The sequence below is a fragment of the Petaurus breviceps genome, unplaced genomic scaffold (genome assembly GCF_028583685.1).
Source record: "Petaurus breviceps papuanus isolate PSGF00001 unplaced genomic scaffold, PetGlider_PUasm1.0 207, whole genome shotgun sequence".
Taxonomy (NCBI): Eukaryota; Metazoa; Chordata; class Mammalia; order Diprotodontia; family Petauridae; genus Petaurus; species Petaurus breviceps.
This window is the reverse complement of record NW_027185850.1, coordinates 31,804,349-31,824,971: the sequence shown is the minus strand read 5'-3', so window position 1 is coordinate 31,824,971 and position 20,623 is coordinate 31,804,349. Positions and strand designations below refer to the sequence as shown.

Genomic DNA, 20,623 nt, shown 5'->3' with positions numbered 1-20,623 from the left:
GTTTGCCATTTGCTTCTCCATTTCATTTTACAGATGAGGAAACTGAGTTTATAGATGAGGTAAATAGGGTTAAGTGACTTGCTCAGCTAGTGTCTGAGGTCAGATTTGAACTCAGAAGATGAGTCTTCCTGACTTCAACCCAGGCACTCTATCTTCTTCACCACCTAGAAGCTCTTAACTAACTTAACCAGCCCTATATTCACACTGCCAGCTTTCCAGGTCCCCAGACTTTCAAAGGGAGCTTCCAACAAGTCCCCTTTGGGCCTTTGGAGACAGCCCCAAGATAGGGAGGAAAAGAAGGTCAGTGCAGGAGGCGGCAGGAGGTGTGCACTAGCCCCTGACCCCTCAGGACTGGAGGCTAGCAGTCCTCCAGGAGAATCAGGGCAAGCACCTCTGGGTAGTCTGCTAGTTGGGACTGGGGTTCTGGGGAAACATCTCACCTTAGCCCCAACCCCCACTTAAAACTTGGGCTGACATTTCACTTCTCTCCAACCCAGGTGAGTGGAGATTCTTTTCAGAATGAGACTGTTCTGCACAAAGATGAGCTGGACTCAATTCTGGGAGAGGTAACTGATCCGTGGAGTCTTACATTAGCCCCTAGGGAATTCCTCCTTATTGGACCTGACCCTTCTAGCCCTTTGAGATTGCCCTAAATTCTGGTTGCCATCCATCACGTTAGCCTGGAGATGTGTCCCTTCATCCAAATCATTGCTGAATGTGTGAAATAGCCCGGGGTTCAGCAGATCCCTGCATCACTCCACTAGAGAACCCCCCCACACACACACCTGGAGGCTGAAATTGATCTATTAAACAATACTGTGAATCCAGTCCTTGAGCCAGGCACCTGCCTGACCCACCATTGAGCCCTCCTTCCTCTCATCATCTTGTACATAGGACTCTAAGACAAAGGTCCTTGGACCTGATGACGTCTAAGGTCCCCTCCAGCTATGAATTGATGAACCCAGGCCACTCTTTGAACTTGAGTCTCTGCATCAATGGCCCAAGGGGGCTGGACTGAGGGGGCCCTCCTAGTTTTATCCATCTAATCTTCTTGGTGTTGAGGAATAGAAAATTCTTACTGTCCTAGGACCTGAAAGTTCGGAGAATGACTGGATAGTTCCCACATCTAGCCAAGTTCCGCATCAAAGTTAGCTATTTTTTCATGTGGGATTGGGTCAAGGTGGGGCTGAAATGGGATAGATGGGTGAAGAGAGGGAGGACCTTAAGTTGGTGTCCATGAAGATCTAGAATCATGGGTCCTACACCTGGAGCTGGAAAGGATCTTAGAGGCCATGGAGTCCATAACTCTCATTTTGCAAGGAAAGAAACTGGGGCTGAACATGGTTCAGTGAGTTGCTAAGGTTAGTGAGTGTCAGAGGCAGAATGTGCACCCAGGATTTGTCCCTGACTCCAAGTGCTGCACCCTACCCACTAAGCCCTGGCTGCTTCTCCAATAGAAGTCCAGATGGGGCTCCAACCCCCACTCCCAGGCAGAGGAGGCCAATGCCTTATCCATTAGACAAGCAGACTTTTCTGAGAGGGAGGCATGTGGGTGGCCTCATGTGGTCCCCTGAACCCCTGAGAGCATGGTGGGGGTCTGTCTTCCAGAACTCCTTTGATGGAATCTTGCAGTGGGCATTCCAGAATATGTCACGGCCCCTCTCTGAGGCCCAGAGCTTTTTCTCTTAATGAACTATAAAAATGGAGCCCAGCCAGCCAAGGAGGAAAGTAGACAGGCGACTGATATCTTGAGAAGCCCTGGGCTCTTTCCCACAACTGTGTCCAGCAATCCGAAGATTTCTCGAGCACTCTCTGAATGCAGGAGCAATGACCAGTGTTTGGTTGCATGATGCCATGGGACAAAAGTACTCATTTACTTACTCAAGATGACTAATTTCTGTGCTTTATGGGAGGGGATGTAGGGTTGGATGGGGATGGAGTGGGATGGAGTGGGTGGAAGAGACAAAGGTGGAGGGTCAAGGAGGGAGGTACCTCCTGATCCTGGATAAAAATCAATGAGATGAATAAAACAAAGGAATAAAAATCCACGTTAGAGGCTCGTGGCATAGGGGAGAGGGAACTGAACTTGTCATCTGGGGGCTTCAAGGTCCACCTCTGACATCTGACTTCTGCATGTGACCCTAGACAAGTTGCTTGGTTTCTGGTGTGTTGGGTGACTTTGCTAAGCAAGGCATCAATGGGATAGAGGGTGTTTCCACATGGCAATATCACCACCCTCTTGGGCATTTTGCATTGTACAAACTCACTAACTTCTCACTTGTGGAACTGGTACTGGCTGATAGAAATTGGTTTGAACACTAGCTCAACCAACTTTGTGCAAATAGTTTCACCTCCCAGGGGCTCCCACCTCCTCCTTGGCAAGATGAGGTTCCTGTGGGCTCCAGTTCCCATGACCCAAGGGCCCCCTCTCTGCTAGCAGAACCTAGAGAGTGTCATCTAGGAGGCAAGGCCAGCAACTTCCCAATATCTCTCAGGTTAGGGAAATAATCCAATAGAATGAAATGTGCTCAAGAATGAGCCCTTCTGTGCACACAGATGAAATCTAGAATTTTCTCCCCAGAGGTTCTGATGCATCTGTGCCAACAAGATGGTGTGAATGGCTCAAAGAGGAGCCAGGCACAGGGAAGCTTCAAAGGAAAGAACCAGCTTATGGGAGTGCAGCTGTCCTGGCTTCCTGGGGCCAATTCGAATTCTTGGTATGTGTCTAGGACCTCCTTTTGCCAGGGTGCACAGACTCTCCCAGGGCCCTGGAGCATGCTCCTTGCTAGAGACCACTTCCCCAGCATCCACCGACCTCTCTGTTTTCCCCAAGCCTATCTTGGCTAGAAAAATGATTCTCTGACTTCTTGGATTTCCCCATCAGGATTCCTTTGGTGCTTTTCTAGGTCTGTTTGAAGGCGTTTGGGAGGAGAGCTCACTCTCCTGCTTCCTGTTACACTAACTTGGTTCTGCCTCTATCATAAGAAGCCTTTTCAATTCAAATTAACACCTACTATATGCCAGTCACTATACTAGGTGATGAAGAGAGGAATTAAATAGACCTTGCCCTCAAAAGCTTATATTCTACTAGGGGTGAGGGTGTGTGTGTGTGTGTAATAACATGTACCTGTATAGATAAAATACATAGCAAACAAATACAAGGAATTTGGGGAGGGGGGAGACCCGACCACTGGAAGAATCGGGGTGGCCACAGAAAAAAACCACCCCAAAAGTTAGGTATTTCCAGTGACTGAGGTGAGGACGGGGACCATTCCAAGCCTTTGGGGGCACCTTGCCCAACGGGCAGAAAGGGAATGTTGACGGATAAATGGAGGAGCTTCAAAGTGGCCCAGTTGGGCCGAAGCGCGGGGTAGGGGAGAGATGAGGCCAGAAACAAGGCGGCGGTGGATGTGAGTTAGGGGTCTCACTACTGCCGCTGCGGGAAGGTGTATTGGAGAGGGGTGGAGAGGGGAGGCCCGGAGCCTGCCGGCCCTTTTTGTTTTTTAAATTAATACAGCTAATGAGGGAGGTGGGCTCTGCCCTGTCCCACCCAGTAGGAAGGGGGTGAGCTGTACCGCATCTTCGGAGAACATATCCTGGGGCCTAAGTGCGGGGCCTGGCCCCTACCTCTGTGGGGGATGGGGCGGAGCGAGACTGGGTTGCCTGGAGACGGCGTCTGGACCGGCGGCCAGTGGAGCCTAAAGGGCAGCGAGAGGCAGTTGGATCCAAACCATGGCGTCTCACGGGCGAGAGAAGGCGCCTCCGGACCAAGTGCATCAGAACCAGATCATGTGCGAGCTGATCCGCAAGGAGCTTCGGGCCCAGAAGCTGTACACTACCTACCACGTGAACCCCAACCGCAAAGGTGTGTGCCCGCCCCCGCCCGAGGAGGGCTCAGAGGGTCAGGGTGCCCCTGCCCTGCCCTGGCCTATCCACCTGCGTGGAGGGGATGCACCCAGGCATGCCCCGAGAGAGGAGACGGGGGGCCCGAGAATCAGACCGGAAAATTGCACATGAAGGATCACACGAACCCCACTAAGGGGGCACCCCCACTGCAAGTACTTAGTAAAGTCTTCGGGTCAGGATGGGCTGGCCCACCCACCAATGGGGAGGGAAGGGGAACCTTGAGAGTCTCTTCCCCAGGACTTTGCACTTAGAGGACCTCATGAACCCTGCTGAGTGCACCCACACTCACGATTTAGTGGGAGTCAGGTGGGAATTCCTATAGTCCCCTCTATATGAGGTGTGTCTGAGGGTGGGGGAGTGCAGGGGAAGCCTGGAGTGTAAAGGTCAGCTGCAGAGGCCAGCACACACGGGAGAGCTGGGGGGCTGGGGAGGGAGGGGAAGGGAGGAAGGGAGAAGCACTGGACCTGGAGTCAGGACGATCAGAGTTCAAACCCTGCCTTATACATGTATTAGATGAGTGACCCTAGGGAAAACGTTCTTTTTTTGTTGTTGTTCTTTCCAGTTTCTCCACAGAATTTTCCACAGAATCCAGTTTCTCCACATATCCGTAGAATGGGAATAATGTTAGCACCTGCCTCCCAGGGCAGCGTGAGAATAAAATGAGATATTTTGTAATTTTTGCAAACCTTAAAGGGCCACATTGATACTAGCTATTCATTATTTTAATTTAGTATTTAATAATACTATTATCTATTATAGTATAGTTAAATACTAGCTAGTACGATCTCTTCTACAAGAAGAGAATGAGAGCAGACAGGCTCCATACAAGAACCCAGCTCTTCTGTGCCCCTCCCCCACCCAATGCCAAGCATAGGGCCTGGACTCTGGAGTGTCAGAGATGATGTAGGAGTGAATAGAGCACTAGACTTGTAGTCAGGAGAACTCTTCATGAGTTCAGATCAAGGCAAGTCACTTAATCCTGTTTGCCTCAGTTTCCTTATCTGTAAAAGGATTGGGAGAAGGATGAGTAAACCAGAGTTGTACACAACTGAACCACTACAAAATGTTCGTCTTTCCTGGCTGGGAATGAGGCTGGAGACAGTGGTCAAGCATCTCTCTAAGAAGACACATCCTGGGGCATCCCAGGCAAGCAGGACCAGGTGCCCTAACCTGCAGAGACAATTTGGAATTAGGGTTAGGATCAGATGTGCACGTGTGGTGCCCCCAGCTCTTCAGATGTGGGCTGTTGGAGAGGGGGACTCATGGCATGGGGGAAGACCTTTAAGGCTAAGCTGGATTGCCAACTCTCTTAATTATTGTCATTATAAAGCACAGTAAGGTTTGCAAAGCACTTTTGTGGGTGATCTTACTTGATCCCCAAACTCTGTAAGGCCAGTGTTATTATCCCCATTTTATATATGTGGAAACTGAAACACAGAAAAGTTTCACAACTTGCCTACTGCTAGTGTCTGCGGCAGAATTTGAAATCTGGCCTTCCTGATTGCCAAGTCTGAGACTCGGGCCCTTCTATCACCCATCTACTTCATCCCTGAGGCCAGCCTTTCCCACTCTGCCCCAGAGGGTAGTGATCTGTCTTTCCTTGAATGGTTCAGGCCAAATGGTGTGACCTTTACAACCTTCTTGTGAACATATGTGTTTATTTTCTTTGCTAAACTGCACAAAAATTTCGTTTTCGTTTCTGGAACACAGAAAGCACTTTTTTTTTTTTTTGGCCCCAACCTAAGGTTTCATTCTTCTGAGGAGCATTCAGTGCTAAAACTCCCCCTCCCAAGGCACTGTTCATCTTAGCTCTAGAAAGCTGCCTCCTGCAAGGCAAGGTTATAGAGTATGTGTCATAAGTGGGACTTGAACCCAGGGCACCTCAACTATGAGGGCTGTGCTCCGTCCCCCACACCAGGCGGCTTTCCATATAACAGTGATTAAACACAGAATCTGAGAGTTTGGAAATACCCATTCCAGGTGAAACCATATTGGCTTTCTGTGGTCTTTGCTTCCTTTTCTAAACATTTTTCAGCCATCCCTTTAACTATACATCTTAGAGTTTTACCAAGAAATCAGATCTTGCTGGGAATGTTTGGTGCTTTTCTTTTCCAGTCTTCTTTTGTGAAATCTAAGACTTCCACTTTAGATCATTACAGTGAAAAGGGGGTATGGCTTGAAAAGACATAAATTAAAATTAAAAATAAAAGAAGCCTTTATTAAGCACGTATGGCCATATGCTTAGCTCTGGGGATACAAAGAAAGGTTAAAAACAGGAAAGATGGGGACAGTTATAAAGACAAGAAGACAATGTGGGCTCGTTATGAGGGGTGGCTTCCTGGACATCAGGGAACTGGATTGGCCTTGAAAGGGGGGGTGGGATTTGGATCGTTAGGGACATGAAGGAAGGCATTTCAGATGGGAAGAACAGAATACTGAGTCTCACTTCTGTCTCAGTCCTATACATTTGGGGGAAAGGCACAAGGAATGAATTAAAAGTATTTGTTTTGTAGGTGTAGCTCAGTTAGAAAAAAAAGCACTTTGTTTCCAGTTCCAGGGTTGATAGCTCCTTCTTTGGGGACCCAGGTAAGGGATCTAAACCCAATGAGGCCACAGATGTGGCTCAGTTCCATTGTTCTCACTTCTCCAAGAGTGCTTCAGGCCTCAGCCTGGTGGAGAGAAAAAGAGGAGGTAAGGACTGGAGTAATGGCCTCCTCCTGTCACTTGGTTCCCAGTTCACACCCCTGTCAGACTTGGGACAATAGTAGAATACTGAACTTGGAGTCAGAAAACATGGGTTCAAGTCCTGGGTAACCTCTCTGAGCTTGTTTCCTCATCTCTAATACAGGGATAATACTACCCATGCTGACTACCTCACAGGGTGGTTGTGAATCTCAAATAGGATAATGTATAACATGGCATCTAAATGTCTGTTATTTTCTCTACCTTGGGAGTGAGACCGAGGGTGGGAACTAGTGTTGTGGGTCATGGTTCTCAGCCATTGTCTCTATGCAGTTCACACAATGACCTAGCTTTGGGCAGAGGAGTTAGCCAGGAAAGAAAAGGGAGTTAGTGCTGTAGTCAGTGTTTCAAAGAATCACAGCATTTCAGTCAGAAGGGACCTTAGCAGCCAACTCGTCTAGCCCCTACCCACAAAGGAATCTCTTTTTTCAACATAATCAAGTAGAAAACTTGCTTCTGGTTTCTCTACAGTTCACACAATTGCCATACTTTTGGAAGGGAGAATGAGGTATAAGAGAGTTAACGCCGGGCTAATAGGTCTAATACTGTGTTTCCTACCATCACTACCCTGAGGGTGGGGCCGAAAGAGTGAGATAATGCTGGAGAAATGGTCTTCTACCTTTCTATCTCAGCATGGTCACCAGGCTTGGGTAGGATTTGGACAAAGAGTAAGGGGTGCTTTGATGTAATGTTCCCAGGTATTGTTTCTCTCCAGTTCACGCCAGGTTTGGGGCAGGAGTAGGGAAAGGAAGAGTTAGTGCTGGGATAATGGTTCTCTCATATTGTCTCTCTGCAGTTCACACCATCACCAGGAAGCCTATGTCCTGGCATGATAATGTGGAGGAACCTGCAGATGGTAAGAATTCTCTCTCTGCTCAAACTGGTAAAAGTGGGGACATTTCACCCAGTAGACAATCATAAGCTCGGCTCTGCCCTGCCCTGGTCCCTAGGAGCAGCAAGTCAGCAAGCATACAAGCAGTAGTATTCAGGAGGGCCCAGACTCGAGTGTGGCTCCGGTCCAGGTTATAACCAGATCATCCAGAAGCTTGATTTTTCAGGTGGGGGAGAGGGAGGGGAATGAAGGGGTTACTCTCAGGAAAGGCCTTTTCCTCATAGCGTGGGGGTTACCCTGGGTTCCTGAAGGCTGAAAAAGTAGAACAGAGCTTGATGGGACTCAAATTGGGTCCAATGCTGCATAATTAAATCATGGAAGTCATCTAGCAGCATACTCCTCTGGGTCAGCCCTGCAAATGTGAGCTGGGCCCAGGGTCAAACAAGGAGGCAGTGGTGAGGGGGTTACTGCTCAGTGGTTTTACTGTGGGATGAAGGTCAATCTCTTTAACACCAAACATTGCTCCTGTCATTTTGCATGGGTCAGTCTTGGAAGGACTGAGATGGAGGGTCACTGGGGCATGTAGAGTGTGAGCAGGTGACATGAGAGATGAATTGCACAGAAGCAGTATTAAGAATGTCCTCAATGTAGGACCAAAAAACCCCAACACCATCGCCACTGCTGATGGGATGGTCACATGCTGGGAGGAGGACCAAGAGATGGCCCTTTTGCCCCACTGATATCCCCACAACATGAAGACCCTGTGGCCCATTTTGGGGAGGGCATGGGTTGCACAGATCAGGGCATCACAGATTTAATGCAGTGCAGCTCTGGAGGGTGTCCCACATGACAAGAGTGCTCCAAAAGCAAAAGCATTCTATATCTTCCCAGACTTCCAAGAGCCTAAGGAAAGTCTGGTCACTTCACTCATTTCCCAACAAGGGAGTGTTGTGCATGTAATGACCACTAGGGAGCGCTAGACTTCAGCCACCTGCCTAGGGTACAGGCTCCCTGGCCCACAGGTAGAGGAGAGGCTGATGATTTGAGACTTAGCAGGTTGGCCCCACTTAAATCCAATTCACCCAAGCCAAGTCAAGACACCAGCCTCGTGATGTCACTGGTCCTCAAGAATGAAGGAGGAACAGCAGGCCTCACCCTACTCTCCGATCCACTCTTGGTGCCCTTGACTGACTCCATTTTAAATCTTGGCAGAAAACAGCATGGCTGTGAAGCCATTAGGAACTCTGTCCAGCCCCATCTACACCCACTGGGGGGACCTCTCAGGGGCCAGTTTGTTTACATCTCCCCCCCCCCCATAAACGATGGGAGGAGTGGCAATACAGATCATTTTTTCTTTTCTTTTTGGAGGGAAGGCTGGGCAATTGGGGTTGTGACTTGCCCAAGGTCACACAGTGTTGAGCATCTGTGGCCAAATTTTAACTCGGGTCCTCCTGACTCCAGGACAGGTGCTTTATTCACTGTGCCACCTAGCTACCCCAATACAGTTCATTTTCAAAAGATCCAGGGGAAGATGGCGGAATAGAAACAGGACCTCCCCACGGTTCCTGCTTCCACCTTCCCCAATTCATGTAAAAGGGGACTCTGAACAAACTTTGGAGCTACAGAACCCACAAAACGACACAGAGAAGCTAACCTCCTGCTGAGGACAGCCCGGCAGGCCGGCTGGCAGTGCTCTCTGAGCTGAGCCCAGCCCACCCCCGAGGTTTTAGCCCCAGGGCAGGCCTGACCAGCCACCACTGGAGGGACACCAGATCACCAGCAGCTGTGGCCATTTCCAGATTTATCAACACATAGATGCGAAGGACAAAGGGAGAGGTCAGTGCAGTCTGGACTTTGGGGCCAGTAGTTGGGAGTGCGTGGGCTTTTTCCCCCAGGGCAAGAAGCCACTGAGCCGCCTTGGCTCAGCAAGGCACCATGTGTCAGCTTCAGCTCCTGGCCTGCAGAGTGTAGGGGGACCAAGCAACCAGTCTGAGGGGTAATCGCTCTTGCTTTAACCTGCTTGGATCTGGATTGCAGTCTAGGGTGGAGTTCCTGGGGTGTGTGTCCAGCTTGCCAGAGTGTGTGGAGACCTCAGAGAGGGTACCCATCTAATACCTCCGGCAGCTGAGAAAACCCCAGCGTTTGGGATGAAAGCTCCTGTCTGGTGGCAGAGTCCTACTGTGGCAAAAAGCCCAGAGGTCAAGTGACTGAGGGGTGACATGACCAGGTAAAGGAAACAAAGCAGACAGAAGATTCCAACATTAGACTCCTATTTTGGGGACAAAAAGGAGCAAAGCATGGAACAGGAGGAAGACAGTGAAGTCAGAACTCCTGCACCAAAAGCTTCAAAGGAAAATACAAGCTGGTTACAGGCCATAGAGGACCTTAAGAAGCAGATAACTGGAGGAAAAATTGGGAAGAGAAATGAGAACGATGCAAGAAAATTACAAAATGAGAATCAACAGCCTGACTGAGGAAAATAACACTTTAAAAAATAGACTAACTCAAATGGCAAAAGAGGCTTAAAAAGGCAATGAGGTGAATGCCTTAAAAAGCCAAATTTGCCAGATGGAAAAAATCTCAAAAGCTCACTGAGGAGAATCATTCCTTCAGAATTAGATTGGAGCAAATGGAAGCTAATGACTTTATGAGAAATCAAGATGCTGTTAAATAGATCCAAACAAATGAAAGAATAGAAGGCAATGTGAAATATCTCATGGGAAAAACCACTGACCTGGAAAATAGATCCAGGAGAGATAATTTAAAAATTATTGGACTACCTGAAAGCCAGGATCTAAGTAAGAACCTAGAAATCATCCTCCAGGAAGTTCTCAAAGAAAACTGCCCTGATGTTTTAGAACCAGAGGGCAAAACAGAGGTTGAAAGAATCCATCGATCACCTCCTGAAAAAGATCCCAAAAAGAAAACTCCTAGGAATATTATAGCCAGGTTCCAGAATTCCCAGATTAAGGAGAGAATATTACAAGCAGCTAGGAAGAAATAATTTGAATGTTGTGGAAACACAATCAGGATAACCAAGGATCTGGCAGCTTCTACACTGAGGGATCAAAGGGCTTGGAATGTGATATTCCAGAGGGCAAAGGAGCTGGGATTAAAACCAAGAATCAACTACCCAGGAAAACTGAGTATCATATTCCAGGGGAAAATATGGTCATTCAGTGGAATAGAGGACTTTCAAGCATTCTTGATGAAAAAACCAGAGTTGAATAGAAAATTTGACATTCAGATACAAGAAGCAAGAGAGGCATGAGAAGGTAAACAGGGAAAAGAAATAATAAGGAACTTATCAAAGTTGAACTATTAACATTCCTACATGGAAAAACAATAATGGAGGGAATAGAAATATATATATACGGCTATATCAAAGGGTATACGGGCATATGAATACATTTGTGAATGTGTGTATATGTTTACAGGTATACATAGATAGAGGGCACAGGACCAATAATATGAAGGGATGATACTTAAAAGGTGAAATTAAGAGGTGAGAGAGGAATATAATGAGAGGGGAGAGACAGAATGGGGTAAGCTGTCTCATATAGAAGAGGCAAGGGAAAATGGTTACAATGGAGGGGAATAGGAAGGCAAAAAGGGAATGAGTCAACCTTATTCTCATTGAATTTGGCTTGGGGAGGGAATGAAATACACACTAAATAGTGTATCACCCTACAGGAGAGTAGGGGTAAGGGGATGAGAGGGGGGGATGAAAGGGAGGGCAGGCTGCTGGGGGGGGGGGGGGGGAGGGAAGTTGGAAGCATCCACTTTTGAAAAGGGACAGGATCAAAGTAGAGAATAGAACAAGTGGGAGGTGGGATAGGAGGGAGCGAAATATAGTCAATCTCTTATAATATATCTATGTTAATGTTTTGCATTAGCTACACTTGTACAACCTATACTGAACTGCTTATCTTCCCAGTAAGGGTGGGTGACAAGGGAGGAAGGGAATGAATCTGGAATTCAGTTTTAAAATCAAATGTTTAAAATATATATATATATATACACATACACTATTATTAATACTATTTTACATGTAATTGGGAAATAAGATATACAGGCACTGGGGCATAGAGATCCACCATGCCCTACTGGAAAAGTCAAAAGGGGTATGGGAGAAAATATGGGAGAGAGCAGATTGGAGGAGGGGATATCCTGTGGGACTGCTATTTTGGGGCAGTGGGTAGGAGAAAAACGGGGAGAAAATCTGTAACTCAAAATCTGGCAGGAATGAATGATGTAAATCAGAAGTTAATAAAGCATTTGAAAAATGGAAAAAAAAAATCCAGGGGCTTTGGTAGACACAAGTCCACCACTGACCTATTGTCAGGAGCTTTCAATGCCAGGCTGAGCATTCTGTTTTCATCTTGCTCGACAGGGTGACATGGAAAGATGTGTTTAGAAATGCCAATTTGATGGTTAAGTAGAGGATAGATTATGGTATGAGATGGTCTTTTGCCTGTCACATCTCAAAAGCTCCCTAACTTGTCTCTTTACCTATAGCCAAGTTCCTCAATATCATTCACTATGCTGCCCAGGGACCCAAGAAGAAATACTCAGAGCCCCAGACGGAGAGCCAGGAAGTCGGCTGGGACTTGACGCCCTTGGTGAGCGCTCTCCACATTCTGGCAAGAAAGGCAGTTGGGGTGGCCTTCTGAGGAAAGCCCCCAAATCTCTAGCCCTGCCCCATACACAGCCGACTCCTCACCCTTCCCTGGCCACAGGCCTAATGACCCACACTGGCCCATCACCATAGAGGACTCGACAGTAGGAAAGAAGCTTAATTTGTGGCCACTTTTTAGCTCGACACAAGGAAGAATCTAAGTCAGATACCCAGGGGAATCTCCCTGACATGAAAGGATGTGGGAGACTGGATCACGTAACTTCAGGTCTCCCCCAGCTGCCTCTAGCCAGGGTGTCCAGGTGACAAATACTAAACTTCTAGCTTATTAGGAATACCAATGAATGGACGTGGGGAGGTGAACTTTAAATTATTTGCAGCACTGGTCCTAGAAGCCTGTACCCCCTAGCCAGAGAAAAAGAGACTAAAGAGAACACGAGGGAAGAAGCCCCTACCTCAGCCTTGAGCAGCACAGACATCAAAGGGCCCACACACAGCAGGCTTCAGAACTGGAAGGGGCCTCAGAGGTCCAACCATCCCCCCTTCTGAAGAGAAAATGGGAGAGGGAGTGAAGTACAGGGCCTAACTCCAAGCCATGCCCTCAGCCCCCCAAATCTCAACATCAGACATGCTTTGTCCTGTCCCTCCCTAACCTTTTACTCCCTCATGCTGCCCATCCTTAACCAACAGATAAGGAACTGAGACATGAAGTAAACCAGTGTCCCACAAAGAGTTAAGGACTAGAACCAAAATTTGAACCCAGGTCCAGTGCTCTGAGCCCCGTAACACTGCTGAGTAATGGGACTCAGGAATGGATCACAGTGGGTTAAGGCAGCTACTCCAAAACAGCAAAGGGCCTATACACCAAGGAAATGGGACAAGGACTAGAATTTCTACCAAGAGGAAGCCTGGGGAGGGGGGGAAGAGGAGACGCAAGAGGCATGGGGAAGTCAGGCTGCACTCCAAATAAATTGAAGCCACATTTATTTACATAGCCCTTGGAAAGGGACTAGCACTGACCCCACAGGGGCTATGAACGGATGGGGTGGTCGGGGATCCAGGGACAGGGCAGCAGGGAGACAGCTGCCACACTCCCTCATGGCCACGTGTGTCCTCCTCTCTCCAGGTCCCCAGTGAGCGCAGGGACACCAGGATCAATTTTTTCCGCAGCTATAAGGACATCACGAAGTACATGGTGGAGTTCTGGCGCATAAAGGCTAAGCAGAGCTCAGACTAGTGGGGCCAGGTACGCTTGGCTACCCAGACCTTGGGCCATGTCCCAATCCTCTGAAGCTGCCCATTTTAGACCCCCCCCCCCCCACCCCCCGCCCCCCGCCAGCCAGCCAGTGCCACAGGGGTGGCTCACACCCCCCAGCCCCCCCCACTCAGAAAGCAAAGGCAGCCAAGGGATGGCCACAGCAAGAGCCTGTGTCCTCTCTGCGCCTATTCCTCTGTATAAGAGGTGGCACTTAGTGTGCACGGTTCTTCATTTTCTCTCTTGCCCGTTTTCCAGGTCTCTTCTAAAAAAATAAAAAGATAAAAGATTGTGTCGGTCTCAGATGTGTCCTACTTCTCTGCCCTCCCTCCCTCCTCCCACCACCACCACCACCAGCCCAGGCCTTTGAGTCCACTCACATTGGAGAGCTTCTTGCCCATCTTGTGGGGGCCCTTGCCATGGGCGGTCCGGGCCCGGAAGCTGGACACATCATCATAGCTTTCCCGGGTGTTCCGCTTGGATCCTTTCTTCCTTCCACCAAAACCAAACTTCTGGTTTTTGTACCGCCGCTTGGCACTGGGCCTGAAATCAAATACAGCTTTCCCTCAAGGACTCTCTCCTGCCAGGCTCCAAAGTCCTTCCTAGACCCATCCTCCAAGACGAGACTGCTACAGTCTGACCCTGAGATCCCCAACCTGGGACCTCCAGGACCAAATAGAAAATCCTATTTGGCTTTTAAAGCCCTTCCTGACCTTCCCAAAGCAAGGCTCCACCATGCACTCTACAATCAGTGACACGGCCTCCGCCTCCTCCACACCTTTGTACTGGCTGGACACCATGGCATAACTCAAACCTACCTTCTGTGAAAGAGCCTTCTTGGCCACAAAACCCATCCCACCTCATGCCCCTCCACGCCTTATCTCTGAGACTGCCTATCACCAACTCCACATACATATCCTTCACTGATCACACATCTTTCCTAGTTGAATTTGGGGTCTCTTAAGGACAAGGGGAGCCTGACACACAGCGCTAAATAAAGGCTTGCTGGTTAGCAGACCAGCCGCCCCAAGGCTCCTGTTCCTGTCTAGGGTGTCTAGATGGCACAGTGGATCTCCAGCCTGGCCTCAGAGTCAGGAACACCTGGATTCCAATGTGGCCTGAGATCAGAACTTACTTCCTAGCTGTGTGACTCCAGGGCAAGTCACTTAAGCTCAGGGTCTTCCATAGCCAAATGGACTTGAGAGCCTTATCTCACTTGAGGTAAGGTGTGTAAAATGGTGCTTCATCAATGCTCCCTCCCTCCTTCCAGTCTCATAAACAGCCAAAAGCAGGAGGAAAGCCAAAGCCAGCCTCACCCCTTCTTCATCTGTTGAGCCTTGGCCCCTTCCTTCTCGCCTCTTGAGAGTGACCTTCTATCCCCCTCAAGGAAATCCAGTTTGTCGGAGAAGCCTGAGTGTAAAGAGTGACCGGGTCAGCAGGGCTGCGCACCAGGAGAACAACCTGAGAAGCAGCCCTTGACCCCATGGCCCCCAGGTCTGCCCCAACCTTTCTGGTACTTCTTGATGGCCGTCATCATCTTAGACTTCTCCTGCTGCCTCTTCTGAAGAACCTCTGTCTGTACCTACAAGATACACAGCCTGGGCCAGTCCAGAAACTCCAACAGTGCCGATTAATCCTACATTGGCCCCAGGAAACAAGGCCAAATGCAAGACGGGATCCAGAGCAGGAATAAGGAGCCAAGAGGCCTAGGATGGAGGTTCCGCACAGCCATGGAAACCCCAAGGCTGGGCCCCAAGAGCAAGCCCTCACTTTCCTTCCACCTGATCAAGGGGGCAAATCTTCAGTCACACCAATGCTGCCCCATCACCTCCCTCCCCTCCAGCAACATCAGGAAACAGCAGGGAAGAGAAGGGGGCTCCAGGGCTCAGATTCTGCTCTCATTAAGAGATGGATGCAATGGGTGATCAGATACTTAGGCCTCAACTCCCCTAGGGTCTGACCCCAGGTAAGCGCCAAAGCCAGGCCCTGACCAGCCCCAACTGCTTTCTGCCTCTCACCTTCTTGCCATATTTCCTGAGTGCTCGAAGCTGCTTGGCCTTCTCAGACTTCTCCATGGCAGCCTGTTTCGTTTGTAGCTTCTGTCGAATCTAGGGGGAGCCAACAGAGGAAGCCCTGAGGTCAACAACACCATGACTCCGCCCCCAGTACCCAACATGAGGTTCAGGGAGAGTAGACTTCTGCTCATGATCATCAACAAGAATTGGGTAAGTGCCTACTCTATGCCAGGCCCCCCATGCTAGGCCCTGGGAACACAGAGAAAGGCAAAAATCACAGGCACTGCTCTTAAGGACCAATCAGTCTGAAGGGGAGAGACAACAAGCCAACAACTATGCATCAACGAGACGGACACAGCATGAGATGGCAGCTAGAGAAGGAAGGCCCTTCCCAAGTCCTGAAAGAGGCCAAGAGACGGGAGGAGGGATGGCTTTCAGCCTGCAGCACTCCATGACATTGAGAGCTGGCACCAAGGAATGGCCTCACTCCAGGGTGCTTCTGAAAAGAGCCGCCCATCAAGGGGACATGAGAAAAGACTGCTGGATAGTCTCTGCCCCACTCCTGCCTAGCAGTGCAAAAAGGCTGCTGGCCTCTGCCCGCTCCTCCAGAGCCAGATCGAGGGCTTTAGGATGCCCCTCCTGGGAGCTCCAGCACCAGGCTCTGGCCCTGCCCTGTAACTTGCAGGCACTTGCCAGTGGAGGAGAGCCAGCATTCACAGAGCAGTATTGAGAGTATGCTCTCTATCTTCACAACAACCTGGGGAGGCAAGAGCCATGACCGCCATTTTAGATGAAGCGGAGGCAGACAGCAGCATGGTGACTTTCCTAGGGATTTCAAAGCTCGGAAGCATCTTCCTGACCTCAAGGTCAGCACAGGTTATCCTGTGCACCACCTTGGTGCCTCCATGGCACAGGAGGCAGTGAGCACCCCAAACTAAAGCTGAGGGGGAAGCCTATGAGCCTATGCCTTGGATATGAAGCAGGAAGGGCCTGCAGGTCATCCAGCAAGGGTGGGACGAGACAGACCTCCACCCTCTGCAGTCTGTGTCACTGCCCTGAGTTTTTTACTCCTCTTTATGCCAGGACCAAGGAGGCATCACTGAGCCTGGAGGGGAGCCCAGACTGGGACACTGCCTTGGGTAGACAGATCAGATCCAAAAGGAGCAGGCTGGGGGAGGTGGGGAGAAGGCTGCTTAGTATCAACCATTAAAGCCAAGAACAGGTCCAGGTGCAGGAGAACATGGTGGAGACATCTGAGTGAGGCAGGAGTAGAAGGGACCACCCCATCTTGTCCACCAGAAGAAATGGATGGGGAGCGCTATGCAAAGACCTCAGACTCAAAACTGCTGCATGGACATACAACACCTGCCCCAAAGGCCAACTGGCCACGCTTCCATAACCTAGATGGACAGTGATTGACTCAAGGCCACAATGCTAGTAGGTGCCAAGAGGTTCGACTTTTACCCACTACTCCAAGTGGATTCTCGTGGCAGCAATAAAACAATTTAGTCCATTATTCAATTAAAGTCTACTTCATTTAGCTCCTACAGGTGCCAGGCCTGCTCAGCTGCTGGAGACACAAATGCAGAAGTAAGCCAGTCCTAGACAAATAAAAAGGCTATCTGTGAAATAAACGCTAGAGGATTTCAGGGAATAAAGAAAGGCTGCTCCTGGGTGGTATCTGAGTTAAACTCGGGAATTTCCAAGAGATGGGAAAGGAGAGCATTTCAGGCATGGGGACAACCTGTACAAAGGCAAGGAGGCTGAGATAGAAAACCGAGTACAAGAATTAAGGAAACAAGCATTACTAAGCACTTACATGCCAAGTACTGTGCTAAGGTCTGGGCAAGAAAGCCCATGGAGTTACATGGGGCTAAGTAAAATGCAATCTGTCTAGAAACACAGACTAGAGACCAGATTATAAGATACTTTAAGTGCCAAAGAGAATCATTCATATTGTCCCAGAGACAAGAGGGAGCCACTGGAGTTTCTCGAGCAAAGGAGCAGCACCATGGTCAGTTCTGTGCTTGAGGAAGAGCATTCTGACAGCTGTGTAAATTACCAAAAAAAAAAAAAAAAAAAACACAGAGAAGCTGGAGGTAGACAGACCAACCAGGAGGCCACTACAATAGGAGATGAGAGCTTACAGAAAGGATATGTAAAGAGAGAACCAAAAAGATCTCCTCGGGGGAGAAGGGAGTGCTGGAAGGTCAGGAGGTGGGCAGTTATCCAGCAAGGAGGAGAGTGGTTGGGACTGGATGGATACAGCTGAGCATCACATGCAGAGAAACAGCAGGGAACACTCCCCCACCCACCACCCACCCCGACTCCATGGGAAAAGGCAGAGAGAAGCCAGGCCTCCCCAGACCCTCTAGCCAAGGCAAAAGGAGGAAGCCATGAGGGAAGGAGCTGCCCTGGCCCTGAGGCTGACCAGACTGAGCCACCTCGGTAGCCAGGCTGCAGCGTGACAGGAAAGGGTGAGCCAGATGCAGGCAACACCCACTCTCCCCTTCCACCTGGTTCAGACACAGCACTGCCAATACTACTTGTTTCCTCAGTCAAGGAGAATGACCTCTGAATTAGAAATGACAAAAGGGGCTGATGCCGAGGGTGACTAAAGAGATACCAAGAAAGCCCTGGGTAGCTGGGGGCACAGGAGAAAGAGCACCATGCCTGGAGTCAGGAAGACCTGGGCTCAGTAGGCACTGTTTGAGTGGCCCATGGAAGTCACTTCACCCTGTTTGCCTCAGTGTCCTCACCTATAAAGTGAGTTGGGGAAGGAGAGGAGGAGATGCAAACCATTCTAGTACCTTTGCCAAGAAAACCCCAAATGGGGCCACAGAGTCAGACACAACTAAAAAGACTACACCGCAACAAAGAAAACCTCTCTGCCTTCAAGGAACTGCTATTATCATAAAGTCATTACCTTTGGGCCAGTGACCCTTGAGGTCAGCTAGTCCAACCCTCTCATGGAATGTCTGTGAAAGCAGAGGCCCAGAGAGCGAATGTGGTGGGCTCATTCCAAGGTTCCCCAGGGGCCCAGCAAGGTCAGGATTCAAACCCAGGGCCTCTCCCCTAGGTTCAGCCCTCTCCACTGGGCCACACCACCTTCTGTGATCACTTGGCCCAGAAAAACATCTCAGGCTCTCAAATGAAGCAACAGATTTGATGTGGCAAGCAGTCTTAGGGAGACTCCAGAGGGGAGGCCCCACAGGGCTGGATGATGGGAACAGCCTAATGAAACAAGGGGTAAATACAAAAAGCCAGTGGGGCTCCATCCAAGAACAGGGCAGACCAAGCTTACCACATTTCTCTTTGACAGTTACCAAATAAGTGAGAGACACACCAAGCAAAATACAGGCCAAATGACCTCAGTCAGCTACATTCAGAAAGCCACTGAATGGCCTGACCCCAAGGGTCTGACACCTGCCCAAAGAGGGGGCCATCCCAGAAATCTGCTGCTGGTCATACAGTCTAACATTCCTCCCCCAACCCCTTCAAGACAAGCCTGAGCAGTCAAGCCCTCCAGAGTTGGCCTTATGCAGAACTCTAAGAATTCCAAAGCACTTTCCCCTTCATCTCATCTGATTCTGACAACCCTGAGTTAGGAGATCACTACCAGCCTCAACTAAAAGAGCCAGGGCCACACAGCTGGAAAGGGGGGGAGGACTTCCAGGTACCATAGCAGTCAACATCCCACCTCACTGCTGACAAGCCCGCAAAAGATCTGTGACAGGCTAGAAGCCCGGGCTTCAAGGAGAAATATAAAGTCTCACAGTTGAGTCACAAAGTCCAAGACGGGGAGGGCAGAACTAGATGACAGCTCATCCTAGCCACTAGGAATGGAGTGGCACCAGACAGCCAAGGTGATCTGGGGCTGCACTCACAGACTCAGTGCCCAGGAACAGTGAAGAAAAATTTCTGAACAATTAGAGACTGTATTCCAGATGAGAATGAGTCACATTTGAGAAATGCGATCCTCATTACAAGTCTCCTGGCCAAAATGACACCTTTGCTGGTTATAAAGTTAAACACAATGTTTTCCTAGCTAGGATAAAACAAGGGGCCTCTGGGAACTCTTCCAACTGCAAAATGCTTCTCTGAGTTAGGAGGTGCCCCTCCCTCTGTCTTCTGCCCTGGCCAGATGGCAGCTAAAACACTCTGTCCATATTCAGGGGTCAGATTTTAGGAAGGATATTGACAGGTGGTCTCAAGACATCACTTGAGGATCAGCTGAACCTAAATAAGACTTTGGAGGACAAGAGAGCTATCTCCAAGTAGGTGAAAGAAAAATTAGCCTTGACCTGCCTGGCCCAGGTAACAGAACAAGGAGAGATGGGGAAAGATATTAGAAAAATATAAACATCCTATTAATTGGGGGTTGATGGATGAATTGACTCAGGAGAAGGTGGTTCCCCCTCATCCTTACTCAAACACAGTGACCAACCATTGTGGAGGATGGTAGGGATGCCCTAAGAGGCAACTTCCTGGATCTAACAACATTGGGAATGTGTAGCCTACAAGGTCCTTTCCAACCTCGGGATTCTGCTATGGTCCCATAGGAGCCTTCAGTCTGTAGGACCCTGACACTTTCCTCCCTAGAGAAACCAGCAAACGCCCCAGTGAGCGGGCATTATATGCAGCTCCTGGGGGAGCAGAGGGACAGTTTAGAGTCCCGTCTGACTCTAAACTCATGCCTATCAGAAAGAGCAAAAACCAAATTTACTACAAATGCAGCTCCAAAGGAAAGAGAAAACAAGGGCTCTGCCATGGGGCAAGAGGAGCCCCCTCCTATACTGGGCACCCACCTTCTGCATCTGCTGGTCAGACTTGGCCATCTCTGCAAAGTAATCCTGGGGCCTCTTGGTGGGGATCTGGTGCTGGTGGAGCCGGGGCAGCACGGCCAGGACCGCAGCCTGGGCCTGGCGGTAACTGGCAGACAAACACGAGCAGCTGCAGGGGGCGGGGAGGGTCTCCTGCCCCCCCATTGCAGGCCCCCCCCCCCCCCCAACCCCCCCCCGTGCCAGGCCCCCCCCACCACTCACAAGGTCATCTCCCTCCGGAAGTCGTCCTCGGGGTCCACGGCTCCGGGCTCCACTGGCATCTGCTGTGCTGGGAGCTCTGGCGCTGGCCCCACGGTCACGTCCAGCCGCTCCAGCCACGCCAGCTCCCTCTGGAACTCGGCCAGGCACTGACCCAGCCCTGCCTGGGGAGGGCTCACAGTGAACTTCCCGGGG

At 49.7% G+C, this 20,623-nt stretch overlaps 2 protein-coding genes across 2 annotated transcripts in view; one reads left to right on the top strand and one right to left on the bottom strand.

The window, feature by feature from the left end:
* Nucleotides 1-3,732: 3,732 nt before the first annotated feature.
* Nucleotides 3,733-13,447, top strand: LOC138165076 (cilia- and flagella-associated protein 144-like). Its single transcript, XM_069093209.1, has 4 exons — nucleotides 3,733-3,865; nucleotides 7,445-7,504; nucleotides 11,999-12,102; nucleotides 13,243-13,447. Exons 1-4 carry the CDS (start codon nucleotides 3,733-3,735, stop codon nucleotides 13,351-13,353), a joined length of 408 nt encoding a protein of 135 aa, XP_068949310.1. The 3' UTR covers nucleotides 13,354-13,447.
* Nucleotides 13,448-13,459: 12 nt separating this feature from the next.
* The window catches only part of LOC138165075 (probable rRNA-processing protein EBP2), a 7,746-nt gene continuing 582 nt past the window's right edge, over nucleotides 13,460-20,623 (bottom strand). Inside the window, exons 3-9 of the mRNA XM_069093208.1 lie at nucleotides 20,432-20,592; nucleotides 20,195-20,318; nucleotides 15,390-15,479; nucleotides 14,878-14,953; nucleotides 14,688-14,781; nucleotides 13,752-13,914; nucleotides 13,460-13,636 (exon numbers count right to left, since the gene is read on the bottom strand). Coding sequence (XP_068949309.1) covers nucleotides 13,586-13,636; nucleotides 13,752-13,914; nucleotides 14,688-14,781; nucleotides 14,878-14,953; nucleotides 15,390-15,479; nucleotides 20,195-20,318; nucleotides 20,432-20,592 — 759 coding nt within the window. The 3' untranslated portion in view covers nucleotides 13,460-13,585. The remainder of the gene's footprint in view (nucleotides 13,637-13,751; nucleotides 13,915-14,687; nucleotides 14,782-14,877; nucleotides 14,954-15,389; nucleotides 15,480-20,194; nucleotides 20,319-20,431; nucleotides 20,593-20,623) is intronic.

What these genes read in the sequence shown, in the direction of transcription:
- LOC138165076 (XM_069093209.1), top strand. Translation starts at nt 3,733, where the DNA reads ATGGCGTCTCACGGGCGAGAGAAGGCGCCTCCGGACCAAGTGCATCAG. An exon ending in TGTGGAGGAACCTGCAGATG is followed by an intron (nt 7,505 to 11,998) that starts GTAAGAATTCTC and finishes CTTTACCTATAG; the next exon opens with CCAAGTTCCTCAATATCATT. An exon ending in GCTGGGACTTGACGCCCTTG is followed by an intron (nt 12,103 to 13,242) that starts GTGAGCGCTCTC and finishes TCCTCTCTCCAG; the next exon opens with GTCCCCAGTGAGCGCAGGGA.